Here is a 16,583-nt window from a genome sequence, read left to right as displayed (position 1 = left end):
TGAAAAAGAAATTACAGAGGAAACAGTCACAGGGTTTCTCCACACTGGTGTACTTGTTTCAGAACAGATACCAGGTGAAATATTTCCAAAAGCATTTAAGCAATTCTGTAGAGCCAGTCCCATTTTATGAGACTGAAGGCCCAGACTCATCGTCAAGAGTATCCACGGATGAACATAATATTATACATAAGCTGGAGGGAAGTGTGCCATCTCTTAGGTTCTGAGTAGATAAACAGGCTGAGATTCACCCCTAATTTGTTTCACTTTAACTCTTTTTAACCCCTTCAATGCATTCCTGTCTCATCCTTTGCTCTGATTGAGTTCCCTTTTGGCCATGAGATGCATTACGTCAGTGTACTAAACCAGCAAAAAAATTAGCTGGCAAAATAACTTTCTTCAGATTTGTAATCTAACTAATGCAGTGAAAGGGCATGACACTTTGTGCACACATGGAACTTTTAGAAAGAAACTACCAGGTGAAGGTGAGGAGCTGGGAGCTTGAGGATAGTAGCAAGCCTTGACAAACTTTGACCACCTAGCAGGTCAGTCAGGTGAAACAGCAGGACAGCGAAGGCAAGGATTAGCAGTGGGTTAGCAAGTTCCATAACAGGGACAGAAATAGTTTTAGTTGTGCTTTAGAAATGAGGTGTTTCATATCATATTGTTTATTTCTCGTATCTCTCAAATATTGTATTGCTCATTATGACATCTGAATCATACTCTCATATAAAGAAAATGAATTCACTGTTAACCAGAAAACTTAGTTAAATTTTTCAGATTTTCTGTGGGAAGTCAAACAGGAGTTTTCACATTAGGAAATAAAATCAGTTTTCTTAGTGACCCCTTTACATTTGAACCTGTTCTTGATACTGTTAATAAGATAATATGCAATATACTGTGAAAAAAAGAACAATTAGGGGTTGTTTCTATTTTACATAGTGCCACAATTAGAATTAGTTTCTATTTTGAAGATAGTCTAGGAGGATAAGTTCTTCATACTAGGCTAACAAGGTTTCTATAACATTCCTTTATTTATAACTGTATACATTGTTTTATGCTCGTTCCTCCAGAGAGACATAAAAAGATGAAGATTCACAGTCAGTGTCAAAGCACGAGACGAAACCAGTATCCTGATGAAACCAGTCACACATGCAAGTTACATTGGTACCAAAAAGCAAAAGTTTATGTCCTGACAGTTGCTGTGAGTCTCCATACCAGAAGAGGGCGGCCCCACCAAGGCCTCCGATGGTAACATCAATCAGCCCGTCGTCGTTTAAATCCATTTCTCCATGCACAGACTGGCCAAAAAATTTCACTTTTTCCCCATCTCCACCTGATGCAATACGCTGTGAAATGCGTAAAAAGGTTAATGCAGTGCACATTGGAGGGTTTTATAAGAGCAGTCAAGATGCATTTGATGGCAGTGAGATGGGGTTTAGATGCTTTTAAGTATATTAAATTTTCATTACAATACTCCTAAAACAGTGACCATGGTGATGAACACACTATAAATTTTCAGATTGCAAAACATGTACTTTTTGGCTGTACAGATCACATTAGAATGTTTCTAACAGAAACAAGCAAATATATTTTCTAACACCATTAAGAGCCAGATTCAATTAAATCAGTATGAGTTCAAAAGTACAGAGCAATTTTAAAAAAGAAGCTGTTACAACTGGTCAAGTCACAGTTTGATACTAAGTTGGGAAGACAGGGTTATATACATTATATACATTAGAGAGGCTGGCAATCTCCAAAGTTTTGTTTCATACCTGTGAATATTTTTTACTGATTGCTTTGCCACGGCCATGATAAATATAAACAGCTCCCCGATGGTCATCCTCTAAGGGAGAACCTACTACAATGTCATTATATCCGTCAAGATTGAGATCCTTCACTGCAGCAATTGCAGTCCCGAAGCGGGCACCACAAGGCTCATTCTTAAGAACCTTGCAGGTGTCCTGTTTTAACGGTGAACAGCATGTCTGCTTTATAGGCTCGAGACTCATCTGATATTCAAAATTTGTCTGTGAAAGAACAGATTTGCAGTTTGTGAATTTCCATCATTGTTTTAGCAATGCAGACTTATAAGAGCTCCTGTCCAGAAGACAAACAGATGAATTAAACAAAACAATTACATTCTATTCCTAGTGATTGATTGCACTGTAGAAATTGTGATTCTATAACTATAATTCAAATGCTCTTTATGAGCAGCGAGTGGGAAAGACATTCTTGCTTCCCCTCTTTCTGTATCTAGAGGCTTCTGCATACTTCTTGAAGTTAGAGTTTCACAGGAAAGCATAGTATCATAACAACTTTTGGATGTTATTGTAAGTAAACCACTTCATTCTTTAGATAGTGTAAAGAGTTTTTCTAAAGGCATTCTCTTAATCTGAGAAGTTAGCCAAGTTTCTGATGAAACACAGATGGCAATACTGTTATTCCAGAATAAAAGATAGCATTTCTTCTACTTAGACTGAATTTTGCCCTCAGTACAGACATTCACCATGGCCTAACATACATGATCTGATCCAGAGTGCATCCTAGACCAAAAACACACAGTCACTATGGTATTTAACCAATCTTTCCAAGAGGTTGGTCACATGTGTTCCATGTTAGAGATTAGCAGTGGCAAGCAGTTGCTGTATTTCCTTTCTTTGGAGAAAATAAAAGGAAGCACAGGAAAGACAAATTTCAAACCCCAAATTGCTGGAGGACATGGAATTTTTGTTTTCTCACCAACTCTATTCACCAGCAATCTGTTGTTAGTGACACGAATGTAGAAATTGGAAGAATTACTTGTCAAATATATCCAGTATCTCCAGGTCCCTTTCTTGAAACAGTATTTTAGGAGACCATCATTGCTAAGACATATTTTGATAATTGTTATAACAATACACAATGGTGCTGGACTAAAAGAAGAAAAAAAAAGAAGAAAAAGTATGCATAGACATTGGAAGGAGAAACTTATCAAATTAAGAAACTGAGGTGTGGCTGCTATAATCCTCAGTCTAGTGGGACATGTTTAAAAGCTGTTGAATGTATGGTGTTTAGCTCTAGGTTGCTAAGCAAGTCGCAAGGAGACTGGAAATCACACTTTTAGGATGGATGAGCCTTACTGTTTCCTAATCTATGAAAGCAAAAAGAAAATGTGATAGAAAATTAATCCTATAAATTTGCATGTATGCCATATTGCGGCTTATAGGATATATGCTTATAGGATATATACATAATACAGTCTGTTAGAAAGAGTTTGAGAATAAAGTTTTAAAATTAGTTGCATTATAAGCTTAATTGTCAAAATTGTGTTTCTCTGTTTTCAACAGGTCATCTTCCCCAGTTCAAATTATCATCTTTCTTTAAAATAAGGATATGAAGACAGTAAAGAGCATGTTCTATTCCTGATCAATAAACATCGTTCTTACCTTGTTCAGACTGTAAACATATACCTTCCCTTGCTCCTCTTTCTCAGTTCCCATATACATAGGAGCTCCAACAAGAAGAAGGTCTGTAAATGAGTCCCTATCGATGTCAACTGTGGTAATAACACCCCCAAAGTATGACCCAATCTGTAGGAAAACATATACATCAGAGACAGCAAAGTCATGCAACATTTCTTTTTCAGAGACCTATTTATTATGGCTTGTTTACAACAATGCCAAATGTTAACCATTAGGCAGAAATGTTCTTTGCCACCTAGGAGATTTTCTTGGTTGGTTTGCCTCTGAAGCTTGTGTTCAGTTTTAGTGTTTGCTATCTGATATTTTTGTTTAAGAGTGGTTCATTCAACTTGCAACTCTTTTGAGTTTCAAACTTGCTTTGGGGAGTAGGGTGTCTTAAGACAGCATTTGAATAGAAGCTAATTTTCTCTTCAAAAAAGAAGCAAAAAGGCTGCAACAGAAGCTCTGAGACAACTCAGTGCAAACAGCATTCAAAATTGTCAATTTTCCAGTAAATGGAGAGGTAAAAAGTCTACACAAAGAGCTGGATATGTTCATAGACTTAGTACAAGCTGTAGGATTTATCTGATTACATTCACTTCACAGCTAAGCCAGACACCCTGCATTTCCTTTACACTTAACATAGTCTCTTCTAGTGCAAGATATATCTCATCTCACAGAGATGCTTCAAGTAGTCCAGATCCATCAAACCTTAAAAATCACAGAATCACAGAAAGGGTCAGGTTGGAAGGAATGACAGTGGGTCATCTCGTCCAACCTTCCTGCTCAAGCAGGGCCACCCCAGAGCACAGTTCTTGAATATCTCCACTGAGGGAGACTCCACACTCTCTCCGGGCAAACTGTTGCAGTGTGTGGTCACCTGCACAGTAAAGAAGTTCTTCCTCATGTTCAGATGGAACTTTCTGTGCATCAGTTTCTGTCCATTGCCTCTTGTCCTATTGCTCAGCACCAGTGAGAAGAGCTTGGCTCGACCCTCTTGGCTTCCGCCCTTCAGATACTTATAGACATTGATGAGGTCCCCTTTCAGTCATCTCTTCTTGAGGCTGAACAGGTCCAGTTTTCTAATACCTATTTGAGTTCATTAACTCTAAAATGATTGACTGATTATCTGAGTTGCAGGCATCAGCTATAGGTGAAAATTGGGTAATTTGAATGCTTCTGAGAGAAGCTAGTACTTCAGCCTGGGGACACCTGAGCAGGCAGGTCTTTCAATCCTCATAAGCATAATATTTTCGTAATAGTACCATATTTAATTATGCAATTACTTGTTTCTTCTTCCTGCAGCAACAGCTCTCAGTGAGCTCCTACTCAGTATAACAAGCAACTGTTCAATATTTCATTCTATTCCAGCTGATGCTCTTGCACAGAACCCTGCTTGTCACAGCTTGTTTCCTGCCAGTGACATGCCCTTCTACTCATCAGACAGAGAAAATTGCATGTACAAAGATGGTAACAAGCACTTTGACACTGGTGTGGGTTTAACCCTCAAAGAGAAAACTACCAAGAATCTCTGAGTCCTGTAGAGTCCACTTTCCATTGCAAATTATACTAGAGGATCTGCCTAACTTTTTCTTCTGATCTTGCTTACAAATCCCAGTTTCATGAGCTCTGCTAATGAGTTCTCATTTGAAATGCTTATTTTTATTTCTCCTGCCTTATTCCTCTTGTATGTTAATCACAAATGCATACTCACTTGTTCTCCATTTAATCTCTGAATTACTTGCACCTCTTTTCCTTCCATCTTATAAATGATAACTTGGCCAGTGTGATTGTATCGAGGCTGTCCTGCTATGTACAGTACACCTCCAGGTGTCAGTGCTGAATTCACAGTATATCCTAGGAAGCAGAAAGAAGTCAAGATGCTGTACACAAAGAATGCATCAGAAATACATGCTGTGATTCAGAGCATTTTTAAGGCTTATTCTACAACTAGATGTTTAGCCCTACTTATGCTAGAGAAAAATAGCAGAGTTAATTAAAAGAGCTCAATGTGTATTTGCTTACAGTCTCAGAATCATGAGCACCACTGTGTTACTAAACCTGTTCACAGGCTGGTGAGCCATGTTCACTTGGCCATTCTCACACAGTGTAACTATATGATGGTGGTGATGAAATGAATAGCTGGTTGAAAAGCTACTTTCAAAGAACTGTTGTCACCAGCTCACTGTTGAACTAATAGAGTGTTTCAAAAGTGATTCTACTGGCATTTTGAACCTAGCTCTGTTTAATAATAACAATTTAAAGGTGAAGGAAGACTTAAAAAATGTGCAGATGAATCAAAACTGTGGAAGAGTTGCAAGCGTTATGTAGGATAGGATCTAAATTAAAAATGACTTTACCAAATTTGAGTTATAAAAATGCATTCTGCAAAGAAGACAGTGTACTTTGGGAAAAAAATTATTCTTGTGTTGATTCTTCATCAATGAAAGTGTGGCTTAAATGAGGTAACAGAGCAAACAGAACAATGAGGTGTAGAAAGTAAGACTGAGAGGAGAGAGCAAGGCCACTGAAGCTTTTTGGTAGAAAAGGATGAGAGGATAATAGTAGCCTTCCCAATATGCAAAACATTATTATAAAAAATGATGTTGGTCCTTTGGTCTTGTCCACTGAGTGACAGAAAACAGCTTCATTTTAAGCAAATATTTAGACTGAGTATTGTATAAGACTTTTTAACTATCAAGGCATAGAAAAACTTGATAAGAATACTAGAGGAATCTGTGAAATCTTCTCTGAACAGATTAAATGTCTCTTTTGGGAAAGTCTAGATACACTTAAGTCTATGTTTGGATTAATTTTGTGATTGTAGAAGTAGAAATTTATTTTTTCAAAAGAACAAGAAAATCATACAGTAGACTCATTCCCAGGCTCCTAGAATATACGATAATATTCTATAAGATACTCTTTCTGAATGAGCTTTGAGAGAGGTGTTGTAACATTTGTTGAAAAGTGTTGTAACGTGGGCTATTTCTCTTACCTAGATAGGCTGCAAGTGGTTCGTTTCTCTCGGAAGTCCTGTCACGAAAGGTGTCATTAGTTGGCATTGAAATACCACTGTCCTTCACCATTAGCACTGTGCCATTCCAGTCATATGCTCCAACTGCTCCAAGCATGATCCAATCCTTAAGCAGAGAAAAACACAAAGCCTGCTGTCTATGTGAATCATCTTTAGATATTCATGGTTCAGGACGCTCACGTTTGAGTAATGCTTCCTGTATACTTACGTATTTAGCCTTGCTTTAGCCTTGCTTTTCCTATTATAGTATGGCCCCTATCATAGAATCATAGAAAGGCTTGGGTTGGAAATGACCTAAAGATCATCTAGTTCCAAACCCCCTTGCCATGGGCAGGGATGCCACCCACTAGATCAGGTTGTTCAGGGCCCCATTCAACCTGGCCTTGAACACTTCCAGGGACAGGGCTTCCACAGCTTCTCTGGGCAACCTGTTCCAGTGCCTTACATCCCTCTATTTAAAGAATTTCTTCCTAACATCTAATCTAAATCTCTCCTCTTAGTTTAAAACCATTCCCCCTTGTCCTATCACTATCTGCCTGTGTAAAAAGTCACTCTCCCTCTTTTTTATAAGCCTCCTTTAGGTACTAGAAGGCTGCTCTAAGTTCTCTCTGGAGCCTTCTCTTCTCCAAGCTAAATAACGCCATCTCTCTCAGCCTGTCTTCATAGCAGAAATGCTCCAGCCGTCTGGTCATCTTTACAGCCCTGCTCTGGAACCATCTTTCAATTGAAAACAGTGTCCTTTGTCCTGGTAAAAAGTCTTTCTCCATCTTTCTTAACATATTTTTAGGCTATTCCTCTGATAGAAAGTGCTATGGGACCATTAGATTTAGAGTTCATGTGAAGTATATACTTACTCTCTTAAGCTTTCATTGTTCATAACTGTTCTTTACATATTTACAAAAAACATAACTGGATTATAGGACACTCCAAAACTTCCAACAGCAAACAGGACTATACAAGGAATTCTGAAACACTCCAAATTCACAAAACCATCAGCAAATATCTACTTTATAAAATAACTTTTATTTTCAAAGTTTGTTTACCTGAGAATAATGAGCACTAAAACCAGCTTGAGACATTTCCATTTCAAATGAGGAGGCCTGCTGGTCTGTTGTGGCTATTAAACAGAAAAAATTGAGTTTCAAAAATAAATTAGTTTCAGTCTGAAAAAGCAATTGAAGAGTGTAATGAAAATGCTCACATGATAGTAAAGGATAGCATAAACAACTAAACTATTGGTTGAATATAATGTGCCACAGATTTTTATAATAAAGACAGAAATAAAGAGCTATGTTAAATGCTACCATTAAGTTTGAGAGTTTCCATTTAAGGAACTTGTCCAACAAAGTTTCTGGGCTAAAACTGACCAAATTTGAACTCAGGCTGATGGTAAGTATGTTTGGAATGTTTGATTAATATGGTTAAGCCATTTTCCACTTGAGCTAAGTGAACAATAAAACACCAGCCATGTAACCCTGGCCTTGTATTCAAGCAACTAAAAATTTGTAGGCAGCTGGAGGAACTTTAAATGAAAAACACTTGATGTTTGTATGAACCTCTGCAAAAACAACATAGGAAAATCTCTGCTGTCCAAGATTCATAAGCCTTAGCAAAGGGCTTGGGAATGATAATCCTGCTCAGAAAATTGCATGAAGATGTTACTGATTCTCATAAGTGATTTTATAAAAAAAGGTATTGATTTTGTACTAGCTTAAGTATCTTGTCAGGTAGTCATATGCTAGTTATTAAACTCTGATGCACTGCTTTGCTCCCAGGTAAACTTGAAATATCATCAGGGAAGAAAAAGTTCTGCCTTTTCTTCTACTTAAAAGGAAGATATGTAGTCCTTAACAGTTAAAAACTATTCTGCCACTTTAAGTGACCAAGTAAGGGAACGATATTCTGCCTATTGATTCTTCCTTGAAGGGAGCTATGAAATCTGCTCTGATGTTGGTCCAGGAACAGTTCACAGTTTGCTACCAGCTGAGTGCTGAAGCGAACCCTCACTTGTGTAATGAAACTAAGCCATAGCAAGCCATGGTTGCATGAATTTCAGGCATCTGGACTATTAAATAATACTGAACTTTTGATACTCAGCAACTAAACCACAGAGGTTGCTCCCTGGGACATGATGTCTTTGTTAATTGTGGGGATTTACAGCCAGTCATAGGAAGGAGACATGAACTCAAACACAAAGTGCTTGACACAAACACAGATCATTATGTTTCACAAGATGTAGCTGCTTTGCTAAGTCTGAAAAAGTAATTTTTAGGCATAAAACTCTTGAGCTGCACATCTGCTGATAAAAAGTATTTTCATTAAGTAAAGGATGCTCCCTAATGAGCTGAGAAAAACAGGACTCTCATAGCCTGAGACAGAGGACAATGCCGGTACTGTTGGTGTGTGCAGCTCTGAATGCTGCTTAGATAATGGCCCACAGTCTAACTTTCCATTCAGTTTCAAACTACCAAGCATCTTACAAAGGATATTTTGTGAAAAAACATTTGTGCCTGCCTATGGGTTGGATAAAACATAAAATTGCCATGAGACACAGAGGCATATGAAAAAGATTATATATAAAAATCCACTGGCTGTCAAGGATGGGTTTTTATTGGATTTGATTTTTCAACTCTCTCTCAATTTTCCTTTGAATTTTTTTAAAGACAAAAACCAAAAAGAAAACAAGAAATCCAAGAAAAGAATCAAATGTACTACTGTGCTAACAGGATGCAATTTAGATTGAGAATTTAAACAGACTCAGGTACTGATTTTCCAGCAATCAAGCCATCTGTGATGCATGGAAGCTACAATGTATGGAGTCATTCTTCTCCAATTACACACATTAAATACACTGGATTCTCACCAGAAAGCTGCATGGGACAGAATTAATATGCTTTTCTCCACCACCAGAAAAATACATGCCTGGACACAGTTTTGAATTTAGAATAGCAGCTGAAAGGCTTTGGGATAAGACAAGAAATTATGCCTGAAGGATCAGCAGAAATTGATTTATACAGCATCATCTAGCTCCAGCCCACTGGAGCAGCTCAACCTTGCTATGTTTTGACAAAAAGCTAAAATCCCACTTTGAGTTTCTAAGCTGATTCTTTTGCAGCCAGATTACACGATTTCTGGGACTTTTGCAGAGGAGGCAACATTTCTTGTCTCATATTGCTGGTGTCTTATGTAGAAACCTTAGGACATCTCTGAGTTCCTACAGAAAACCTGGAAATCAAGAAGCATTTTGGCAATGATTAAATTAACTATCTTGTCTCTTATGAGCTGGATGAATATTCCACATTTTTAATCTCAAATATATGTTTTTTGTAATATAGTCAAGTCAATATAAAATAAAAATTGTAAATAAGGCAAATATACCAAGCAATATATAAAAAATATCAATATCCTAACACTTTATAATAAGTCTATGTTAAATATAAAGTAAGAATATCTAAGAAATACGTATTTGTGACTACATCACTTGCAGAAAATTGAAACTGAATTCAAGGAGTACTGCAGAACTTGTTGATAGTTAAAAGAGCTACAATATGCTCTATGTACCAAAGCACTGAAGTACATGATGATGAGGATTAGTCATCCCAAGAGCCGACAATCATAGAAACACATAAAATTTATACAATGTAATCAAACAGTTAGTTTCATCACCATCAACGTAACTAGATTTGTTTGGATATTTTATTAAGCTACAGAACTTGTTTAATGTTCAAATGTTTTGTAATTTTTTTCTTATAATTAGAGGAATGAATTACCGAAGTCAATGGAAGGGTTAGAGCTCACGACATAGCACCAGCACAAAGTTCAAGCCAGCACAAGTTACTCTGCTGTTTTGAGGCCGGGGTTTCATGTGACAGGCTGGCACTACCTAATGGCTACTGACTGATAAAAGGGACAAGGTGGAGTGTGACAAACTAAGACCATCCCTTCCAGTGGTATCTAGTTGTCCAAAGGATCAAGCTATGGCACGAAACCTCAACTTTGAGAACGACAATTTCCAGAAACTCTATCATGTTGGGTCCTTCATCTGTTGTCATGACTAGCAGTTAATTAACTTTTATTCTATATTAATTATAGCTAATAGATGTAACTAACATTTTGTTCTGATGAGGAAATACAAATATTTTTCTCACTTTTATAGAAGTATAAAGCACAAATTGAGGGGCAAGTTTCCAATTTGTGTTTGAACAACTATTTTTCCACTTAAAGTATATTCTTCCTAGTAAACACAAACTTAAGAAAAGAGCATCCTATTCAATGAACTTTGAAGTACTCAATGAGCCTAAGTAGGCTAAACTTTAGGCTTTAGAGAGATTAGATTATCTTCAAATTAATTTGTTCCAAAGCTGAGGGAACTAAATCTTTCAGAAAGTAAAAAGAAAAGAACATATAAGCTATGTTTTAATAAACCATGTTCATTTGTAAAAATATTTAGTAATAGCTGAAAATGGTAATATTTGATCAAATTAAATGATAACTAAAAAAAAAACCCCAAACTGAATGTCTGAGAAATACAGCTCCAATGTAAAAACTTGAAAATGCTCTCTCAGATTTGTACTATTTCTTGACATTCAAGTCAACATCATCTTTTGTTCCAGCTGTAAACTACACTATTCCAGTAAGTTGAAATGTTGAAAAAAATAGTCCAAGTAAATAGATGTTTTCTTTGTATGACATGAATCCCTTCAGAGTTGACCAGTATAATTTATAACTAACAAACTCTGTCTCCTGTTACCAGTATTGTACTTGAGTTTGGACAGTGTTGCCTCATTTGTATGGAGAATGTAAGCAGACATTATGAGAGACTGACTTTTCTGTGCTAAAATCTTTGTGAATCTTTCCAAAGGAAAAATATACCTTGCTAAGTCTATACATCAAATCCATGATAACTTGTATAGTAAAGTAATACACAATAATTATTAACTAACAAAAAAGAGAACCTAAAGATTCAGACAGAAAAACACATGATCCTGGGGTAATCTGGGTACGATCCAGCAATGTTTTTTACCTAAAACAACTCACATTCTTATTTACCCCAGTTAAAACAGTAATGTTACTTACCCCTTTAGGCTGTTGTCTCCATAGGTTCTAACTCCTCTGAATAAATTCACATTGCTACCTATGATATTGATGTCTATTGTAAAATATTTTTATAATCAGCATGAAAAAAAATCTGTATAATAAATGTTATGCAGCACAATGCATTGCAAAGAAAGATAAAAGCAGATGTTCTTCTATTTGCTTCAGTTGTAATTCAGGCATGAAGTAAAATTTGAAATTACATCATACCTTCCAGGGCAAATATTCTTTCTCCAAGTGCTTCAACAATAGTTACAAGAGCTAATTCATCTGAGACATTGAAAAAATGCTTTTCAGTAGGCTTACTGGCAATTGATTTTATTTCCTCTACAAATTTTTCAGTACTTAAATTTCCTCTGCTATAGCTGCCAAGAATCTAAAGAGAATTAAAAAAAAAAAAAAACAAAGTCAAGGATACATTTCATAACCTATTTTAAAAGATACAGTTGAGGCAAGTTGTCAGAGAATATTGGTGTGTTCTAGCATCTCTGCACACTGGAGCAATTCAAATTTGGTTCTAGATGGGGATTTCATTGCTAAAAATTATTACAGCTTCAAGGACAATGTTTTGAAGCTGTGATCTCCAGTGATCTGAAGGAAACCACTGAAAATCTGTGTGCTGCTGGATTCAACTTTTGTTTTATGTCTTTCTTTAAATTAAATATAACATCTTTCCTGAAGTCTTATGGTTTCATACACCTTATTGTACCAAAACAAAGAAAGAGAGCAATGGTGCGACAACAATCCAACGTACCTTCAAAATTAATGACAGAAAACAGATTATTTGAGTATAGAATACTCAAATATAGTGGAGTTTCAACACAAATCTACCATTATTGCTTTCATATTTCTCCATACAGGTTAACCTCTGTCACGCTTATCTTCTCATTCTACTACTAAGGTTGCTTAACATGAAAATGACAGCTTTAGAATCCAGCACACAGCACAGCCACAATAAACTTGCGTTTTGCTGATGAGTTACATTTGCTGCCTTTTTTTTTTTTTTTAAATAGGTACACATGTCTATAGAAATTGCTTAGAATATTAAATTTGTCCACTCTCCTCAATATTGCTTTTAACAAAAGGATTTGATTTTAAACTAATCCCTCAAACTCTTCCTCACACACCTGTCATCATCAGGAAGACAGAGAGATTGCTTTTCTTATGGGCTATAAAATCAGAAAGCAAATTTTTAATGTTTTTTTCAGTTTATTCCTTTTTTCCTCTCTGAAATAATTATGTTTCCATAAAGATTCTGTGAAATAAACTTCTATAACAGAAATTACATTTAGAAGATGAAACATGCTTTTAAGATTCTGAATTTTCCCATTAAATTTCACTTACAGCAATAGCAAATCTCTGAATGTTTTCATCTTCACAATCATCAATCACATCTTGTAATCTGTAGTTGTCATGTGATTCCCCATCAGTAACAATAACCATTACTTTTTGTACTCCTCTTCGTGCACCATGAGCCTCTGTAAAAGCTTCTTTCCTAAAGGGAGCATAAAGCATTTTGGAGAAAGGCAATGTCAGCATTTCTCACATGCATCATATTTGCATAGGCAACCATAAACTAAAAGACTTTATATTAACTAAGAAGCGGGAAACAGAGATTAATATTAGCCATGAACAAATACAAACAACTGCAATTGGAACTTACATGGTGGTTCACAGCCAAAGTTTCACAAGCATTCATCCATTATTCACTCACTTGTGAGCAATAGCAGAAAACAAATAAAGTTCTGGCACCTTAAAACAGCTTTTGGCTTCTTAAAAAGGATCCAACCAACACTCCCCCCATTCCAAAAACCCATGTAGAAAAACCTCACCCAGACTCTGGACCTGACAAGGCAAGGCTGGATTACAGATTTGGAGGAGAAAAATACCACAAAATTCTAAGACTGGCCATATGAGTGAAAGCTGAGATCTACCACTGAAGATGGCCAAAAGTGGATAGATAGGAAGACTGCAAGAACAGATTTGCTGACAGTTTCTCTATATACAAGCCTGCAGCTGTTTATGGTGCACAGGGGCTTTCTGAGTACTTGGCAATTCTCAACTTGTTCTGCTTTCATGAACTTGTTCAGACTCGCTCAAGCTTCCACTTATATCTAAGGAAAAAATTACTAGTGAATATATAAGAGTTTTATTGGATTTAAGACATCATACCAACAAAACTGGTCTGATAATCAAGTAGGTCAGCAGAAGGATGCTGCACATTTCACTAAATGGTTATTTGGAAAGACTGAATGCAACCTTTTATGGAATAAAGTCACGCTGTCTTGATGGGAAAAAAAAACAAACGAAAAAAGATAACAGGACAACATTGTACAGTTTGAAATTTTCTGAGAGATTTTGCATTTCCGATCTGTTCTATGAAAGCCAGATTTCATCTTTCTCATAAAGGAAGCATTTCTAAATATTGTTATTCCTACAACAGATCTTTAATCTCCCAATGATCCAGAAGCTGCAAAGACTTAGGATATAAAATTTCTAGTCTTTCTGACAAGTGTGGCCTCAAACATTGCAATAATCAACTTCAGTGAAAACAAATTAGCATTAAAAAGTTCAATTTTTCAAATTTTTCCTCTGAAAGACCTAATTTCCTTCATCCCTCTGCATACACAGTTCCTACCTGCTCCGTGTGGGCATCAAATATTGTCAGCCCTTTCCTTAGGACTAAAACCTTGCTCCATGTCTATTCCTAATTCCTCCATTTAGGAGACAGTGGCCTTTCAAAGGTGCCATCCAGCATCTAGAGCATAACTGCTCCAGATGCTGGACAGAGTCTGTTTATCCAGCCGCCTCCTAAAAGATGTTTGCTTAGTTAAAATGAAGTCAGATGCTAGCCATATTATATTTCTAATATATAAAATGAGAATTGTCGTGATATCTGTATGTTTGCTTGTCCCACATGCAGGACAATATCCTGTGAATGTACCTTGCCGTATCTATTCCCAGGGCTGTCATAGTTTGCGTGCCACCTCGCTGGCGTATCCTTGTGGCTGCAGCCATAACATCTTCTGTTGTCGAGTATGTATTCAGGTAAAATTCATGGACTACAGTCTGTCCGTACTGAACAATTCCAACCTGAAACACACAGTTCATGTTAAAGATCAACTACAGTTAAAGGAAACATCTCTGACTCCTGAAGTGGGGTAAATGTCTGTCTGTACCAGCCAGGAAGAGAATTGAACTCTGTGTGTTTTCCTTAGTATGAAGCACCTATGTGTTTGAGCAAGACTGGCTAGCTGAACAGTCTCATGAAACATTTCAGAGTTTTCTAAATTGCATTTATTAAAAATTGGAATAAAGCCCAAAGCAGGCTCAACTCCTTGGTCTTCCTGGCTTGCTGTTATCTGTACGGAAACTCTGCTCTCCTCTAGGCAAAGGCGGACCAACGCCCCACCCACTGGTCAGAACTTCTCAAAATTGTTTTCCTTATAGCATGCAAGGTCATGGCTCACTCACAACTCTCTTCATTCCATTCAAATGTAATATTCCTACATCTGATAGTTTATTTACCCTAAACTTAGCCTAGAAACAGGAAGACTCAATTACCCTTATCTTGATGAAGACAGCAGGGACGTCCATGACATGGACGTTCTCCCAGCAGGAGGTAAGTCAAAGTATCACCTGGCAAGTACTAGAGGGGAAAACATGGACAAAATGGAATTTTGTGGCTTCTGGAAAGGGGGAGGGTAGTGTAAAGACTCTAGATGATCTTAGCAGGACAAGACTTTGTGCAAAAATCAACACATGGGATCGGAACCTAACAACAAAATGCCTGAGGGAACCTGCTGCAAAATCAAGTGTGAAATAAAAAGAGGAGCAATATTCTTAAATATTAATTAATTTTTCTCATTCATCTCTGTCAGTTTTAATATTTTGGCAAGTTCCTGACAGCTTTTACTGGGAAGAATCTACACAATGTTCCATTAGCATATTTCAATTTTATGTTACACTTGGCAATTTATAGGTGTTATTTAGGATAATGTAGTATTATGTGGCGTTTATGTCTCACTCATCTATTATTAATAGCACTCTAGCATTTAGGTTCTGTAGATCAATAAGACCTCTGGGACGTTTTTGCCATCATCTTATTTTAGAAATGGTTTAGAATGTACTTTGCAATTGCTTTACAGTTGTGGGATTTTTTCAAGTACTTTCATAGCCTCTCAGATTCTTCACAATTTGTTTTTGCTTGTAGTAGAAGAGTAAGAGTTGGATAAATACTGAACATCAATATCATTATGAAATGCTAGTTACATGTGATTATAGTGGAGTGTGGTAGCAAAATCCCACTGAATTTCTGTATCCTTTAGAAAATACAGCCAAATCTGGAAGAACTGATGTACGTTCAAAGTTACGACAAGTTGCTCCCTTTAAGATATTTAAATTGTTTCTTGGAGGTATGCCCTCTTCCACCTGCAGCAGAGAGAATGCAGAGGCTGCATGTTCTCCTGAGCAGCAGACCATTACCTCTGCACAATGTTTACAGAACTGGCCAGGGCACACTCTGTATTACCACTCAGAGCAGTCACATGGCACAGACTAACCTCAAGACTAAGATGAAAATTTTAACCTGTTCCCTGCAACACAACTATTTTGTGGCGTGCATTTAAAGGGATATACAGCATTATCTGAATAGGATGCTATTAGTCTTGTAAAAAGACTGCAGTTAATTAGCAAGAGGCTTTCATCATGTTTGGTCTTTTGGAGCAGGAAGAGTGGCTTAAGAATTCCAGTATCACGCACCAAGTGTAGACAGAGACTACTGTACGCTAGGGAGCCTGTCATGTGGATTCCTTGGCTCCTTATCTGCAGCTTTGAGGATTTATTGGTATCAAAAATTGAATCATACATTGACTGCTGCCAGTGTGAAAAGTATCTGCCAGTCAGTCTTCCATGATACTAGAGACCCATATTGGTTTTGTCGTTTTCCTAAAATGATTGCAGGCTGACACTGAGTTGTATCATTTCCTATTTGAAAGGAAACATCTATGATCACA

General features: G+C 36.9%; 1 protein-coding gene across 2 annotated transcripts in view; it reads right to left on the bottom strand.

Moving 5' to 3' along the window:
- Nucleotides 1-16,583, bottom strand: part of ITGA1 (integrin subunit alpha 1) — a 71,769-nt gene that overhangs the window by 18,854 nt on the left and 36,332 nt on the right. For both annotated transcript variants that reach the window (XR_003539845.2, XM_027716339.2), the window contains exons 7-15: nucleotides 14,513-14,661; nucleotides 12,913-13,063; nucleotides 11,779-11,944; nucleotides 7,518-7,591; nucleotides 6,436-6,580; nucleotides 5,155-5,297; nucleotides 3,426-3,569; nucleotides 1,773-2,027; nucleotides 1,216-1,346 (exon numbers count right to left, since the gene is read on the bottom strand). Coding sequence is in view for 1 of the 2 variants with exons in the window: in XM_027716339.2 (XP_027572140.2) it covers nucleotides 1,216-1,346; nucleotides 1,773-2,027; nucleotides 3,426-3,569; nucleotides 5,155-5,297; nucleotides 6,436-6,580; nucleotides 7,518-7,591; nucleotides 11,779-11,944; nucleotides 12,913-13,063; nucleotides 14,513-14,661 (1,358 nt within the window). In the remaining variant the exon portion in view is untranslated. The remainder of the gene's footprint in view (nucleotides 1-1,215; nucleotides 1,347-1,772; nucleotides 2,028-3,425; nucleotides 3,570-5,154; nucleotides 5,298-6,435; nucleotides 6,581-7,517; nucleotides 7,592-11,778; nucleotides 11,945-12,912; nucleotides 13,064-14,512; nucleotides 14,662-16,583) is intronic.

Source organism: Pipra filicauda, unplaced genomic scaffold, assembly GCF_003945595.2.
Source record: "Pipra filicauda isolate LSUMZ 115617 unplaced genomic scaffold, ASM394559v2 scaffold81_size6448238_pilon, whole genome shotgun sequence".
Classification (NCBI taxonomy): Eukaryota; Metazoa; Chordata; class Aves; order Passeriformes; family Pipridae; genus Pipra; species Pipra filicauda.
The sequence above is the reverse complement of the archived record's forward strand: the minus strand, read 5'-3'. Positions and strand labels throughout refer to the sequence as shown.